General features: G+C 40.8%; 1 protein-coding gene across 4 annotated transcripts; it reads left to right on the top strand.

The window, feature by feature from the left end:
- The first annotated feature begins 1,426 nt into the window (after positions 1–1,426).
- clockb (clock circadian regulator b) lies at positions 1,427–15,916 on the top strand. Of its 4 annotated transcripts, XM_088373132.1 has the most exons (25): positions 1,427–1,580; positions 3,301–3,392; positions 3,790–3,920; positions 4,745–4,827; positions 5,357–5,416; positions 5,495–5,643; positions 6,210–6,301; positions 6,417–6,506; positions 6,741–6,861; positions 7,117–7,230; positions 7,344–7,462; positions 7,557–7,639; positions 7,758–7,864; positions 7,970–8,117; positions 8,257–8,332; positions 8,585–8,723; positions 8,836–8,933; positions 9,057–9,302; positions 9,424–9,582; positions 10,475–10,657; positions 11,332–11,525; positions 11,602–11,731; positions 11,839–11,976; positions 12,186–12,456; positions 12,548–15,916. In XM_088373132.1, the coding sequence occupies exons 4-24, from the start codon at positions 4,811–4,813 to the stop codon at positions 12,453–12,455; spliced, it is 2,733 nt and encodes a 910-aa protein (XP_088229258.1). In that variant the 5' UTR covers positions 1,427–1,580; positions 3,301–3,392; positions 3,790–3,920; positions 4,745–4,810; the 3' UTR covers position 12,456; positions 12,548–15,916. The 4 variants fall into 4 exon arrangements, with proteins under 4 accessions (XP_088229258.1, XP_088229259.1, XP_088229260.1 ...); XM_088373133.1 differs by having other exon boundaries at positions 11,842–11,976; positions 12,186–15,916; XM_088373134.1 differs by having other exon boundaries at positions 10,487–10,657; positions 12,186–15,916.
- The last annotated feature ends 51 nt before the right edge of the window (positions 15,917–15,967 follow it).

Genomic DNA, 15,967 nt, shown 5'->3' on the forward strand with positions numbered 1-15,967 from the left:
TCAACCCAAGAAACTCTTGAATGCAAAGCAGATTTTCCATCTTCAAGGCCCACCATGCAATATTTTGCACTGTTGTGTTTTTGTGTACTGCATGACATAATTATTTGATCAAATGAAAAGCTAGCCTTGGATCTCGTGGAGCACTACTGCATACTCGCCCTAAATGGAACGATGGCCAAAAGAGCTCTGCTGAGTTTATTCGGAAGGTTATCTGTCAGCAAAGTCATTTTGCTTTTATCAAAGGTAGGGCGGGATGTTTAACAAATGACTCAGTTTTTACTGCATCAACGTGTGTTTAGTATGACTCACCTGCATGCAACTCTCAGTTTATATGATTTAAGCATACACAACAGAGTAAAATTAGATTTCGTCTTTTACAGCCACTGCTCACTTGATTTATTGATTAAAAGGAGCAGACAGATTCTAAATGTGCTTCATTTGCTTTGCCTTGAGAGTAGTTTTTATTTGGGCAGTACCTCATAAAATTTCACAGCATCAATAAAAACATAGTGTTACTACAGCATATTTAATCTTAATGATATGAATATAGGATACAGTGTTTTGTTCATGAAACTTTAACATATATATGAAGTTATACACATCAGGTAACACCTAATATGAAACTATTTAAAAAAATTATCAATATCTATGACTTTACAGAGATACTTATTTTCAAAGAGTAATATAGTAATTCCCAGAAACTGCAGTAAAGCCCCAGCATATTGTGACATGTTTATATCACCCTAAAATATTTTAGATGCTCAAATATGTAGAAAGGGTGTGGTGCAGTGCTCTCAAAAACCGCAACCGCACCAATAAATTAATACATAAATACTTCTGTGATAGTGCCAATCAATCAATTGAATCAAAATAGCACTATAATTCCAAATACCGCTTGTGATTTGGCTCTTAAAGGAATGTGTAAATGTATCTAGTGATGTATGAAGTGTGTTTATAAAGGTTGTCTACGGGAGGTGAGGGGAAATCAATCAATAATGTGAGGGGAACCTCGATACAGGAATAGGTGCAACGTCACACCCTATGGAGCTTTTGATTGGGTGTCGATTGAAAGGGAAACCCCTTCTCTCCCGAGGAGGGCCATCCCGACCCCGCCTTTCCCCTGGAAATATAACGTCACATAAATATTGACCTCAATACATTATACATAATCCAAATAACCTATATATTAGGCACTGCTCTCAAAATAACTGTTGCAATGTACAGCGCACTTTATGTTGCAGGGATGATTCCTCTTTATTTCATTATAATAATAATAAACAAATATGGGTTTAAATCGTCTATGTAATTATGTAAAAAAAAAAAAAAAATGAGTGGAGCAGGAAAACACGCAGTCATTTGCCGCTGCGAAAATCCCTCAGATCCCTGGCTGCTTGGGAACTGTACTTGCCAAATAGTGCGCCCTACTGTCTCTATTGCGCATGACTGTACGGCGTAGTATGAAGTAGGCCTCCTGTTTTTCTCCCCAAGCCGGAGTCCTCTTGGCCCCCGCCGCCTCCTCTCGATGCAAGACTACGAGCGAACCGCACAACCGAAAGCTTCGCTGTCGAACGCTCGGCGAGGTGAGCCCGTCGCGGTGCGGTGGACGAATATTGTTTTATGCGGTGTATGTATGCGTGTGTGTGAGTGAGAGAGGCGCGGAAGCGTTCGGACTGCAGCGGAGGCTCGGGGACTGTTTCCGCACGCTGGAGGGCGAGCAAGGCCCAGTGACCCACATTCTCAGCAGCCTTGTGGATGTGTGTCTATGCGCGCGTCCGTCGCGGTGTGTGTATGTGTGTGTGAGTACGTGCGTGGCCGCTGGCTGGCGCGTGCGCGTGTTTGTATGTAATGTATGTAGATGTGTGTGGGTGCGTGTATGTGTGTTTTGTTATTCATGCGTTTTTAAAATGTATTTAGTGGCGATCTTGGCGCGCGGCAGTGTTTGACGAAACGCAGCGGTATTTTACGAAATAATTTTGTGCTCAGTTGTTGCGTGACAGCTAGGAGCTCAAAAGCAGTTTTGCTGTGATATGGTGCCAATATTGCATTTTTTCCCAAAAATAAAAAACAGTGCGTTATTTGTCGTGTTGGTCTCGTTTGGTGAGCGCGAGTGTAACGGGAGGAAGAATCGAGTTAGCTAAATTGGCAGGTTTCGGTAGCAGAGCTTAGTTAGCATGTTAGCTAGCTACAGTATGTGGGTTGCTCTCCCGGTTGTATAACGAACACCTGTGGCACATTTGCTTATTCTTTTATTCACTCGATTTTGAGCGATTTGGTGCGAGATGAATGCGGTATTCCTTTTTTGACGTGCTGTTTTTGAGCGTGCACATTGTAAATAATGGCTGCATGAAATAAAAGCTTAGCCATGAGGATTACTGTACAGTAGGTCATGGTAGCGCTTCCCAAAGTGGAGCCACTACAGGGTCAAGATGGTTGCTGTAAAACTTCCAATATTTCATCAGTGGAGTTGACATTGTTGCTTGGAAGATGTTATTTGTTGCCATTGTTTGCCCATTTTCACCTTCCATAGGACTGCTATGCTGTTATTGAAGTTGGGTTTTAAAATAAGCAATGGCCTTGCTTAGTTGGACAGAAGTAATAGTAGACTTGGTGTGATTGACTGTAATACGAGAGATTTTAATCGTGAATTTTATTAGTCTAATGCGTAATAGCCAGCTTCATTTTAAGGAATGCTTATATGCTTGCTTACAGATTTGTTTTCCCCATTATTTGTGTAGATTTTCAATTATCCCGGCTTGGTAACTGCAAAGATTGAATGCAGGCTTCTGTTTGTTGAATTTGTTGTTGTCTTTGTCACCCAAAATTTTAAAAATGACTTGGGCGATTATGCCGTTATTGTATAGTAAAATGAATGTCTGAGGATGTTGGTGTTTTTTTTTTTTTTTTAATTGGACCATTTCAGATTTTAAATCCCACGATGACTACGCTTCATTAAAAAAGTACGATATGATTACATTAATTTTTCAATTAATTTTTGATTAAGAATATTCATATTGCTTTGGGCTTGTTAAAGTGATCTAGCTGAGGGCCGAATATGAGCAAACCTTTTATTTTTGAGTTATTGTTTTTAATAAAATAACATTTTGTATAGTATTTTTTATGTCAAATATACCAAAAAGGTGAAGATCATTTTGCAGTCACTGAGCTAGTCGTTCGTTCATTTATTCGTTTAAATGAGCCCAATGTTGGCCTCTAACATTTGCATCCATGTCAAACAGTGAGCATGGGTTCTCATGGTTTGTCTATTGACAGGCTTGGTGTGTGTTTGTGTGTGGGTTGCAGGCGAGGTGTGGCTCACACAGAAAGAGCTATAAGCTCTCAGGAAAGGCTCTAAAACAACAGGCTCTGCCTCAAAGGGGCATTCCAGTGACTGAGTAAGTTGACAGTTTTAAATCATCCTTTTTTTCCATAACTAGGTCACAGCACTCCAAAACACTTTTTTTTAAGAGCACTGTATGGAAGCATTACAAATTATTCATTTCGGCATTGATGTTTTGTATGCAGAGCGTACCTAAAGGCATTTGAATTATTTTTCCTTACTCAAGGTTGACTAGTCATTCTATTTTTATAAGAAAAAAACTAAGACACAAACTTAAAATTAGAATGGAAAAAAGTTTTGATGTTTATATGTGGTACCTTTTTTTTTTTTTTTTTTTTACACACTGCATGAACTTTTTTTTTCATGTTTTAGTTACTATAGCCACAGCCTGACATCAGGTGAAATCTGACCCCAGACTGACCTTCAGTGTCTTGTTCTGATATTTCCGACAGGTTTGGAAAACCACCATGGCTTTTCTGTGGTCTGGTGACCCCTGATGACCCCCTGGCTTTAACCCCTACTTACCCTTTTTAAACCTCTGAAAAAAAGTCATTTACTCACACCGTGCATGAGCTGCAGTGGGGTGAGTGAACACACAAAATGCATTCACACAAAATGCTGCACTGTCATGCATTTAAAATAAATTATAAATAAAAGTAATTGTAAATGTAAATAAAGCAAGTTCTTCTCTGTTCACCTCCGTGTCGTCAGTGTAAACTTTGCATGTGAGCAGACTCCATGAGCCGTGTGTGTATGGGGGGGTCTTGATTTTGTTTGGATTTTTCAAGACATGAACCCCCTCCCCCAAAAAATAAAAACACATTAATTAATCGCCCAGTACAACACCGTAGCCTTTTGTCATCAATGCAAGCACTGAGATTCTCATTCTTTTTTTTTTTTTTTTTTTTTTAATCATAAATGTTTGAATGGGCCTTAAAACAGTCTTGCCAGCGTGTTGGAACTGATTGCATTTGATGAAGCTCCAGTTTTATTCCTGAACAAGAAATGCACTTGTGCCAATTTCCTGATTAGGTAACATTTTTTTTCTTCTTGTCACTACCAAACCAGCAAAAAAGGAACTTGTCTTCTCCGAAAGCCAATCTTGCCGTTTGTGGACAAATGTGTGTGTGTGTGTGTTTTTTTACTAGCAACTTGAGTTGTCATCACTTATTCAGTGAAGAATTTTATCCATCTGGGGTATTGTTCTGGGCAGGCTGCCCAAGTTGAGACAGTCTGTAGGAACTGCTGCTTTACACTTACTGTGTGTTATTGTTTTTGTGTACACAACTAAAAGCCCTAGATTAGTCCAATATAAATTTGACTACACTTGTTTCTGTTATCTTGGAATTCTATTCTAAATGTTAAACCGTAGTAGGTTATTACATGTTTCCCTCCATTCTTTTCAAGGTGGACTTCCAAATGCCTACCTCACGCCTAAAAAGCAAGTCACCACAGCCCTGAGAAGCAGCCACCATGACATCAAGCATAGGGTACGTTGTCGCATCCATCCACGGTGCATGCACTTCAACACAGTGCCATGATATATTTTTTTTACATTTTATACATGAGAAATTACGGTAGTTCCTCACATCTGTATTTGATTCCTTGTGTGGTTTATGAAAACTTTCCCTCTTTTTGAATGTAAAAGAAAATGCACCCTTCATATGTCAAAGTAGGTTGGAAGTAAAACTTGAGCAGAAAGTAAAAGATTCAATTTGATCTCAGTCATAAGAAAGAGAGCCAAAACGTTCCAGTTGATTTTACAAATGCTCTGGTAACCTTCTTGGCGAGCACAACACATTCCTTCGATCTTTCTTTGTCTGCCTCGCTTTCTGTGTGACCCAAAAATAAACTGGCTGCTGGCATGTTGGAATTCTCATTAGCCAACATCCTCCATTAGCTATTCTTACCAATGCGTATCTGCTTTCAAGCCATCCCACAAGTGTGTGAACGTGGAGAAAAATAAAAAGTGCAAGAGTAAGGCATAGGTTCTCAAAACATGTTTTTCGCCTCACGCAGGGATGATTGTAGCATCTTTGATGGGTTGATGGAAGAAGATGAAAAGGACAAAGCAAAACGGTAAATTGCCTATATATACTAGTATTTGATTACTCACTAAAAATTCCCGGCTTAACTAAACCTGCCTTTGAAATGCAGCGTGTCCCGCAACAAGTCTGAGAAGAAACGGAGAGACCAGTTCAATGTCCTCATCAAGGAACTTGGCACCATGTTGCCTGGCAACACCAGGAAGATGGACAAGTCCACGATCCTGCAGAAAAGTATCGACTTCCTGTGTAAACACAAAGGTTAGGTCGCCTCACTTCCTGGTTCTGTGCGGCACATTACAGGGCAAACTCTTCCTGCTTCCTAGTTAACGTCATCCCTGTGTTTACTTTCATTACAACAACTTGAGCGAGACCTGTTGGAACCTCCAGAATCAAGCAGTCATTTTGTGATGCGAGTTGTATTAAAAAAAAAATCCTCATCTTTGCAATGTAAAGTGCTAATTGTTGCAGGCTCAAGCTGTTGTCAGTTCATCTTTTGATGCTCACAAAGATTCGCTTGTGTCCTGCATGGTATTGGTTGGAACTCCCAAATTTTGGTTTGAGTCTTGAAGCAGATTTTGGAGAAAATGATCACTTTTGGCTGTTTGATTTGAAGGTTCTACAGCACTTTTTAAAAGCCGATGGCTTTACTCTCACTGATTAGTATTATCTTTAAGCATCTTTTGAGCTTTGCACTATCAATACATTTTCCAGACTCCTGTTGTGACACTCCTGGGTTTGTTTTTTGTTGCCCTGTGCCTCTTTTTTGTATCTTCCTATACTTGGTTCCACCTCTCAAAAAAAATATATTTTTTCCTCCTCATTAGAAATCGCTGCCCAGTCAGAGTCCAGTGAGATCAGACAGGACTGGAAGCCGCCATTTCTTAGCAATGAAGAGTTCACCCAGCTCATGTTGGAGGTCAGTCATCTAACTTCAGTTTTATTCTAAACATACAAGTTATCAGTAAACGCTACTACCACTGCTGTAGATTCATAGTAAAAAGTGTGGTTTTGTATTTCCCTGACATTATCAGGCACTGGATGGCTTCTTCATAGCAATAATGACTGATGGGAATATCCTCTATGTGTCAGAGAGTGTCACTTCATTACTGGAACACCTTCCTGTGAGTATCCCAGTCTATATTTTGTTATTCTAAAGTCATTGCTCATCTTTTTACTCTTACGTGCTAGGTAACATTGGCTGCGTGTGTTAGCAACTAGTAACTAGCATGGAACGTCAGCATTTGTAGATCTGACTGCATAGCACAGAATATTTAACTTTTTATTATGTTGCCGGAATGTGCAGTGTGAAGGTACAAATTTAAACTTTTTTTTTTTTTTCTTTCGTGGCTTGGCAGGCGGACCTGGTGGACCAGAACTTGTTAAACTTCCTGCCAGTTGGAGAGCATTCAGACGTGTACAAAGCCTTGTCCACGCACCCCAACGACCCAGAGAGCCTCACATCAGATTATTTAAAGAGTCAGTAACACATTATTGTGTAATGTATTTGTAACTTGATAGATTTCCAAATTTTTGCTATACAGTTTAATATGAAATACAGGTATTAGGAGATTATAATTTTACCTCCAAAAGTAGTAATGTTAGTAAAGATTGCACATTGTGCATCTATACTGTATTAAGAACTTGTCCCCTAAATATTATTGTTAATTATAGTAGATCATTTAGTTGACAGAACCATTTAGTTGACAGAACCATGTTTCTTTTATCCTCCAGGTAAAAACTATATGGAATTTTGTTGTCATATGCTCCGAGGGTCAATTGACCCCAAAGAACCTCCCATCTACGAATATGTCAGCTTCATTGGAAATTTCAAGTCGCTCAACAATGGTATGTGACTTATTAGTAGACTTAAATTGAAACAATAGCATTTTTTGTCTGAATGAGTTTGAAGCAGCTGCTTCTCATTTGACATGCTCAGAGCTTGCTCTGTTCTCTTGTAGTTCCGAACGTGACGAGGAATGGTCTGGCGGCCGTATTACAGCGCTCTCTACAGCCGGCCTTTGATGACCAAGTGTGCTTCGTGGCTACTGTGCGCCTCACTAAACCCCAATTCATCAAGGTACTCTCAGACGTATTCACCCTAAAATCTGGTAGGGGAAAAAAACTGCAGCACATAAAAGAATGCTAAAATATTGTTTTTATTATATTCATAGGAGATGTGTACAGTAGAAGAGCCCAATGAAGAATTCACCTCTAGGCACAGTTTAGAGTGGAAGTTCCTCTTTCTAGACCACAGGTAAACAAAAATTTTTGCTATGTATATATAATTGTTTATTAGATTCAATTAGATTTGATTACATTAAATTAACACAGCACCACTCTTGTTTTGTACTGATGCATTTCTTTTTCCTCAGAGCTCCACCAATTATAGGCTACTTACCATTTGAGGTTCTGGGAACTTCAGGGTACGACTATTATCACGTGGATGACCTGGAGACGCTTGCTAAGTGCCATGAACACTGTGAGGGCTCACTTGTACATTTGCTTTGACTGCATTGCTAAAATTCTTTCCATGTACTTCTCCTCACAGCTCTGTTGTCGCCCCCTTTGTCTTTCCTTTGCTTAGTGATGCAGTACGGTAAAGGGAAGTCTTGTTACTACCGTTTCCTGACTAAAGGGCAACAGTGGATATGGCTGCAGACGCACTACTACATTACCTATCACCAGTGGAACTCTCGGCCCGAGTTTATTGTCTGCACGCATACAGTCGTCAGGTATAATGAGGAGAAAAATTCTCTTACTTTTTTTTTTTTTTAACCAAAATTCACTTTAATGAGGTCACTCCAACAACTAAAAATGTCTTCATAATGACTCAGAAATCTCTTCCTTCCTCTCCCAAAAACATCTCTGTAGCTATGCAGAAGTGAGGGCGGAACAGCGAAGGGAGCTGGGCATTGAAGAATCCAAACCAGAGGTCACTATGGATAAGGTGAAATATTGTTTTCTATTCTACGTGTTTTTTTTTTTCATGGCACCGCATTCAAGCACATACATTAGATTAAATAAAAGAAAGAATTAAGTTAGAAATACTTGCAAGCAGTTCCTTCTTGACATGTTTGCAAACAATATACAACACAAAAATTAATAGGTACAAATCTAGAATATTTTCTTTACTTCTTTGTATTAATACAGAGAACTGTGATAAACTTCATCCCATTTACTCTTATTCTGTGCCTGACAGAGCCAGGACTCTGGTTCAGAGCTGAACACTTCCAGCCTCAAGGAGGCATTAGAAAGGTTTGACCGCAGCCGAACACCCTCGACCTCTTCCCGAAGTTCCCGCAAGTCCTCATCGCATGTATCGGACAACACTTGCACTTGTAAGTAAAACGCCACTTTTTGCAAGCCAGATTTGAGAAACATTGACATACAGTGTAATCATAGTCTGACACAAATAATGTAATAATGCTGATTCTGTTTGTGCACCAACAGCTTCCAAGCTTCATATGGATACAGCCACGCCTCCGCGACAGTCCCTGGCTTCAACCATGGAGATGACATCCCAGCGTCGCTCATCCATTAGCAGCCAGGTGAGACGAAACAAACTTGAGACAGCAACATGTAGCAAACTGTTTCGCCCCATAATAAATCTTATTAGATTATTTTTATACAGCATTAATATAATTGTCTTAATTGTTTGTCCATATCTGCAGTCCATGAGCTCTCAGACTACTAGCCAGAGTGTCACTCCGGGTATGATCACGCAGCAACAGCAGCAGCAGCAGCAACAGCAACAACAGCAGCAGCAGCAACAACAACAGCAGCAGCAGCAACAACAACAACAGCAGCAGCAGCAACAACAGCAGCAGCAACAACAACCACAGCAACTGCAACAACAACAACAACCACAGCAACTGCAACAACAACAACAACCACAGCAACTGCAGTCAAACGTACAGGTAAGACACTACTAATGCCTTCTGTGCTCGTTTCTCTGCGTCAAAAATCATTGATCGATCGATCGTGCATACATGCATTACATGCTATCATTAAAAATCTTTCTTTTCCCATACCCTGCAGCCGGTGATGGAGTTCTCAGCACAGGTGAATGCTATGCAGCATCTTAAGGAGCAGCTGGAGCAAAGGACCAGAATGATACAGGCCAACATTCAGCGGCAGCAGGAAGAGCTAAGAAACATCCAGGAGCAGCTACAGAGGGTCCAGGGCCAGGGTATTCAGGTAGAACCAATTCAGTCTATACTGTTACATGCATTTTTATTTTTAAGAAAGATGTTCCTTGCTATATCGCAATTCATCGTTCATGTCTGAGCTATAATATACAGTGAATATAATGAACACACTCATGCAGAAACTATTACCGGCCACGGGTCATGTTCAGAATTGCTGACATCACATGTCACCCCACCAAGAGGAGACTCACTCTGTGGTAGGATCATAACCTTAAGGGTGCACAAACTGACATCGTCTCCAGCTTACACCCACACAATGGCCATGTGTAATTTTGGCCTGTTTACTCCTGGAACTAGTTTTAATCAGTGACTGCTGGACTGCTGCCACGAAGCAGTTTACCACAATTGGCACTAGTAATACCAGCTAAAATTATACACCCACAACCTGAATATCTTCTTCACCTCAATTTCACCACTGATGTATTTTCACGTGCTTGAGCGTATCTGTGTCACTGGGAGACTCAAGTGGCAGAACTGGCTCGGCTTCAATCACTACCAGTACTTAAATACTTCATTCACCATTTGAACTTTTCTCTACTGATCCCAGTGACTGATTTTCAGGGGTTATGCTTTCTTCAGTATGCACTAAACACCTAGTCATGTTGCATAATTTCATAAAAGTCAGATCAACACAAACTAAAATGTAATAGGGAGAAATTTCTGCCCATAATTTCCAAACCTGGGAAATGACTTACTTGAACTAAGCCAGAAAGCATGTGGGCAGTTGCAACAGCCGTTGTCTGACCTAGAAGCAGAATCACCCAGTATGTAGTAATTCTCTTGGAAAACCATAATCATAGAAAACAGGTGTCCACTAAGTCCTGTTTTTCTTTTTGAGTCCATGAATGTGCTTTCACAAAAGAAATGTGTGCTCATTGCAGATGTTGTTGCAGCAGCAGGGTGGAGCGATGAACATGCAGCTCCCCCAGGTGGCGCCGGTCCAACAGGCCAGCGCTCTGAGCAATCAGGTCCAACAAACGGCAATCAACCCGGTCCATTCGGGAACACCACAACTCACCATCCAGCAACAGGCACCTCCTCCTCAGCAAAGCCTTCAGCAGCAGGTGGGACGCAAGCAACTGCACACAAATATAACATATAGCCAACGGAGCGTCCAAAGCTGAACAAAATCTCTTTCGTGATGCTTATTGACTTCTAAGTTGTTCTAGTTTCAAACATGGCTTTAATTAGTTCCAGGCTCAAGCCGTCAGCATCATAAAACCTTAAGTACCGGATAGGCTTTTTTTTTTTTAAAGTATGCCTAACATTTGAATATTCATACAAGGGTTAAGTTAACCACTGTGTAGAAAAGTGAAAATAAACTAGGCCAAAATTCTCATATCTGATCACATGATCAGATTGGGACGTCGTTTCTGAAACATTGTGTCTCTGTTTCTTTTTCTTTTTTCCTTTTTAGTGTTCGTAGCGTAATTTATGCATACAGCATACAGTATGTGTTTGTGCTGCAAAAACGAAACAAAGCACATGTTTTTAGTTTCCGCCAATAGAACAATATAGATTTTATTTCAGTTTCAAATTCAATGCAGTCTCTAGTTCTGCATGAAACTATGCAAATTATGCAGCTGCAAGCCATTTTCTCATTCTGTGGCTTTGAGCTTTCCCATAAAATTTGTTGACCGTATCTCTGACTGTGTGCATTTTGCATCGGAGGAAGATAAATAAAGACATTGTGAAACTCTGAAATGCATCTAAATTGTTGTTTCGCTCCCCCCCGAAGACCCAACGACAGTCTCAACAGCCCCCTCAGGCTCAGCCACAGACCCAAAACTCTGTGCCAACCCAACTATACAATACCATGATGATCTCCCAACCGGGGCAGCACAATGTGCTGCAGATCAGCACCAGTCTGCCGCAGAACAACACGCAGCAAGGCACAGCTGTTGCCACCTTCACGCAGGACCGTCAGATCCGGTACATTTGTCAATTCAATGAAGGTATTTTAATAGCTTTGTGTGGGAATGAAGTGTTATTTTGCTTTCTTCAACAGTTTTCCAGCAGGGCAACAGCTGGTGACCAAACTTGTAACAGCTCCAATGGCATGCGGTGCGGTCATGGTTCCCACCTCCATGTTCATGGGCCAGGTGGTCACCGCATACAACCCCTTCGGTGGGCAACAGGTAAAGACAAAGTTGCATTGTGATTCATATTTTGGGGTGGGGTCTTGCTCCTTGTTCGTTTGAATATCTTCCTCTATGTTTCCTTTTCAACTCCTGTACATCTTCAGCAGGGAGGACAAACACAGACACTGACTCTCCAACCAGCGCAACCTTCCCAGGGTCAGACTGACGCCTCCAACCAGACGGCTGTGGTGGCGCAAAGCGGCCAACAGGGGCAGCAACAGCAGCAGCAGCAGTTCCTACAGGTACCACGAGATGGCAGTAAAAGTGCATGAATTAAATGGTATTGTCATGGATGTATTTCCCCAATGAGTGTTTCACTTTTTGAATTGAACTTTTTGAATACACAACTATTTCAACTCACACTTGTCTTCCCACTAACAACTTCAAGGTGGAACTTTATTCCATCACACAAAAGTTGCGCTCATAGGTGTATCCATGTCTTTCCTGTTAGGGCACTCGTCTTCTCCATGGTAACCAGTCCACTCAGCTGATTCTACAGGCAGCCTTTCCACTTCAGCAGCAGGGTACCTTTACCCAGACAACTCATCAACAACAACAGCCGCAGCAGCAGCAACAACCGCAACAACAATCACAACAAAGGCAACAACAGCAACAATCCCACCACCAGAGGCATCCGCAGCAGCTCAAACCCCAACCCCAGAAACAGCAGAAAGCGCCGTCGTCGCACAGGACCGACAGTGTCAGCAGCCAACCGCAGTAAGGTCTGGAGGGCCTGTTGGAAAAGAAAAAGGAAAAGTCCAAAGGCCTGCCACATACATTTGTTTTAATTGTGTGCTTGGCAAACCTTTCCAGCTGAAAGGTGGGATCACGGCAACAAGGAAATCTGCAACTCCACCAGGATCTCATGAAAGAGCATCACCAGTAACGGCTGGACAAATGAACTCCCGGAAAGCTCCCCCATTTTTCCTCGGAAGGGAGCGAGATAGTCTGTGGAATATGACACAAACGCCTCATCGCCACGGTAACAGAAGACTGTTGGAGGTGTGTCAAAATGGACTAACTAACCATGTACAAATTTCCTGTATGATATTGAGAAAAACGTGTAAATATCCAATATAGCCTAACAGGAAATGGAAATGTAGTATTTTATATGATTGCATGGAAAGAATAACTGTGTAAGCTTTTATTAGTCGCTTTGACTTTTTTTTACTTTGTTCAAAGTGTTTCTTGGCGTGTTGACGAAACCCCTCAAATGAACCGACCCCCCCCTTTTCTCACTCAAGTCCACAATTAGCTTATAATAGTCTGGTTGGGGGAGTCAAAGGTGAGTGAGGTTATTATTTTTTTTGCAATTCAAGTGTTTGTAAAGCACTGTGACATTTGCCCTTTTAACCCCTGCCCCACCCCTGAATTGCTTTTCTGTGTAAAGGGCAAGGCACGGAATGGAGGGGAGAAGGACAAAGTCCACCCCGCAAGTTCTCTGCCTTGGGAAGTACGATGAGAGTTGTAACAGAGGTGGGTTGCCACCTGTATGTGAGGAAATTCTCCAATGCTATGTTGTGTTGAAAGCAATTGTTGCTTTTCAGCAAAGCAAAATTTTGCAGGATCTCTGCGTAAAAGAAGCTATTGACATTGTTTTTTTTTTTTTAACTCTTTAAAAGAAAAATTATTGATTACAGTCCAACTGAAATGTTTGCGGGATGATCACAAATAAGAGGTTTAGTGATTCAAAGTGCCAATTACATAGTTCTGTTAGTTTGAATTCCCAACAGCAAAGGCATACATACGCAAATCTATATTTTACAACAAGAGCTAACCCCTAACAATGCTCACGCAAGTGTGTGTGTGTATATATATATATTTAGAAGGGATTATTTTTTTGGACATTCAGAGAGCCCTATACGTAACAAACAGTATATCCTCATGAAACTTTAGCACTTGATGTGGTTGTGTACAGTAAATCACTGTCCGAGACCTAGTCGCTTGTCAACTGTGGCATGACTCTTTGTGTGAGAAATGTATCGTGTGTGTGTGTTTTGTGAGAGAGAGCATTTTGGGGAGTGTGTGTGCTTGTGTGTGTGTGTGTGTCTTACAGTAATTGACTTAGTAAGGGTTTGAAGTTGCCGGATGGTACTTGCACTCTCAGGAATGTGGGAAGTTAAGCTTCTGCCTCAGTCTGGAATCAGACCAGGAAGGGTTAAACTGTGCTTCTGTAACGACCGGCGGCTAGAGTAAGAAAAGTCACAAGGAGTGTGGTGACTGATGATGATGATGATGATGATATGACCCACATTCCTCTACAGACAAAAGGTAGAGGTCCTCTTTTGGACCAGTAAACCTCAACATGGGACATTTGTCTCCTGGTCTCTTTGGGATCACAGTTTAACCCTTCTCTTCCTCGTTGGGCCTCAGAAAAGAATCATGCAGTTCACTACAATTGTTCCTCAGTTCTCAAGCAGCAGTAAAAAAGCAGGACCAGATCAATGGGGACCTCCTCACTACACTAGTAAGCCATATCAAACGCAAAAGCCTCGGTCTGAAGGAAAGTGTTGACGTTCGGTGAAGGGGAGTCATCTTTGGTTCTCTTCCAGAATGTGTTTTAGTGGTGTAACCTTCAAAGTCAAACTCCACTTTCAAGTTGTCCAACATTTCCAAATGTTTTTTTTGTATGAGTAATGTAAAGCAAATGGATTTGCGCAAACTGTCGCCATCAAGCTTGTTCCTAGTTAACCGTTGTATTGTAAAACTAAAGTTTCTTTTAAGTGTTTCACTCGGAATTCAGTCTTCCAACATAACATGAAGCAAGAACAGAAGTCGTTTGTTGGTAAGCTTTCGTTATTGTGCTTTCAAAAGTTATTAACATTCGTAAAGTTAACATTTATGCAGCTGATATTTCAATTTTTTTCATTTGTGGTTCTACGTTGTCATTACGCTTCTGCTCTCTGCCACCACTTTTAGTGTGATGGTATCAAATTTAAAAAAAAACAAAAAAAAAAAACAATTACCTGACGTCGGTCACTATGTTTGCTGTTTCGACATGTTTTCCTTCGAGCTTAGTTTGGGGTGCTTGACTTTGGAGGTTCCACTGCACATCTTTAGTGTGTGCGCGCTTGTATGTATGTATGTATGTGTGTGTGCGCAGTGAATATTGTGTGTGTTGTTCCTGAGTTGTTCGTGTATTTCTCAGGGGGAACAATATTGGTAACCCCTGGCGATAGCCAATCAGTTCTTGCGTTGCAGTATAAAGAAAATTGTAAGATTCAAGAAACTTTCCTTGCCGGTTGGGCTCAGTATTCTGGAAGCCCGTGTGTGGGACTGCTCAACTTGAATAAGTGTGCGTGCGTATGTGTGTGTGTGTGTGTGAGAGAGGCAGAATGTGTGTATTTGTGCAAGCATGCTAAACATGTCACTGTCAAACCATCTTATTTTCATATGGAAGTAGATGTGAGTGAAAAAAGTGGGTGTTTGTAGACAATGCAGCACGAGTCCCCCCCTCCCACCTTGCAGAATTGTTGTTAAATAACTGACAGCCCAACACTTAACCACAGTAACACATCAAGCCAATCTCTAAAAAAAAAAAAATCTATTTCTTGCAACATTGACCACTCACCACATAGAAAACTAGATCATCTTTAGCGTGCGTGAGGCATCACTCTGAAGCGTAATGCCAATCTGTTCCTTTCTTGAGTGTGCGTGTCACTGATAAGCCAGCCCAAAGAATGTACAGTAGGCCTATAGGTGTTTTTATTATTTTTTTAAAAAAAATAAAGACTAATGGATGTTGTTGATTACATGAAAGAAGGAAAACAAAGTATATGTCTTGCAAAAAAAAGAATAGATTATAATAATGGACAGGTTTAACATTATAAAAGAAGCTCTGAATATTTTTTTTTAACTATCCCCAATCAAATTGAGGTGTATTATATTTAATGTGTCAAGACAATGGGCGCCCCTCCTCACAGATGACCTACCCACAATATAAATTGGTTGAAATGCTAGTGTAATACTGTACACAAAAGACAACCGTATTCTGTGTAAAACGGTGCTATGCTTTCTTGTACTGTATGTACCCTGTATGTAGTATATCCCTGTGCTCCTTTTATCTACCCCAAAGTCAAATGTTATAATAATCAATATTTTGAAGCAAAAAATGTTATTGTTATTATAACCCCCCCATCTCTCCTCTTGGTCAATTTGAAAATAAACACAGCTGCAATTATATGTGGCAATGTGAATGAATTTTCCTTGAAAAAAAAAAAAATCAACGCATAA

Source organism: Syngnathus floridae, chromosome 4, assembly GCF_059516105.1.
Source record: "Syngnathus floridae isolate MCC-2025c chromosome 4, RoL_Sflo_1.0, whole genome shotgun sequence".
NCBI classification, from domain to species: Eukaryota; Metazoa; Chordata; class Actinopteri; order Syngnathiformes; family Syngnathidae; genus Syngnathus; species Syngnathus floridae.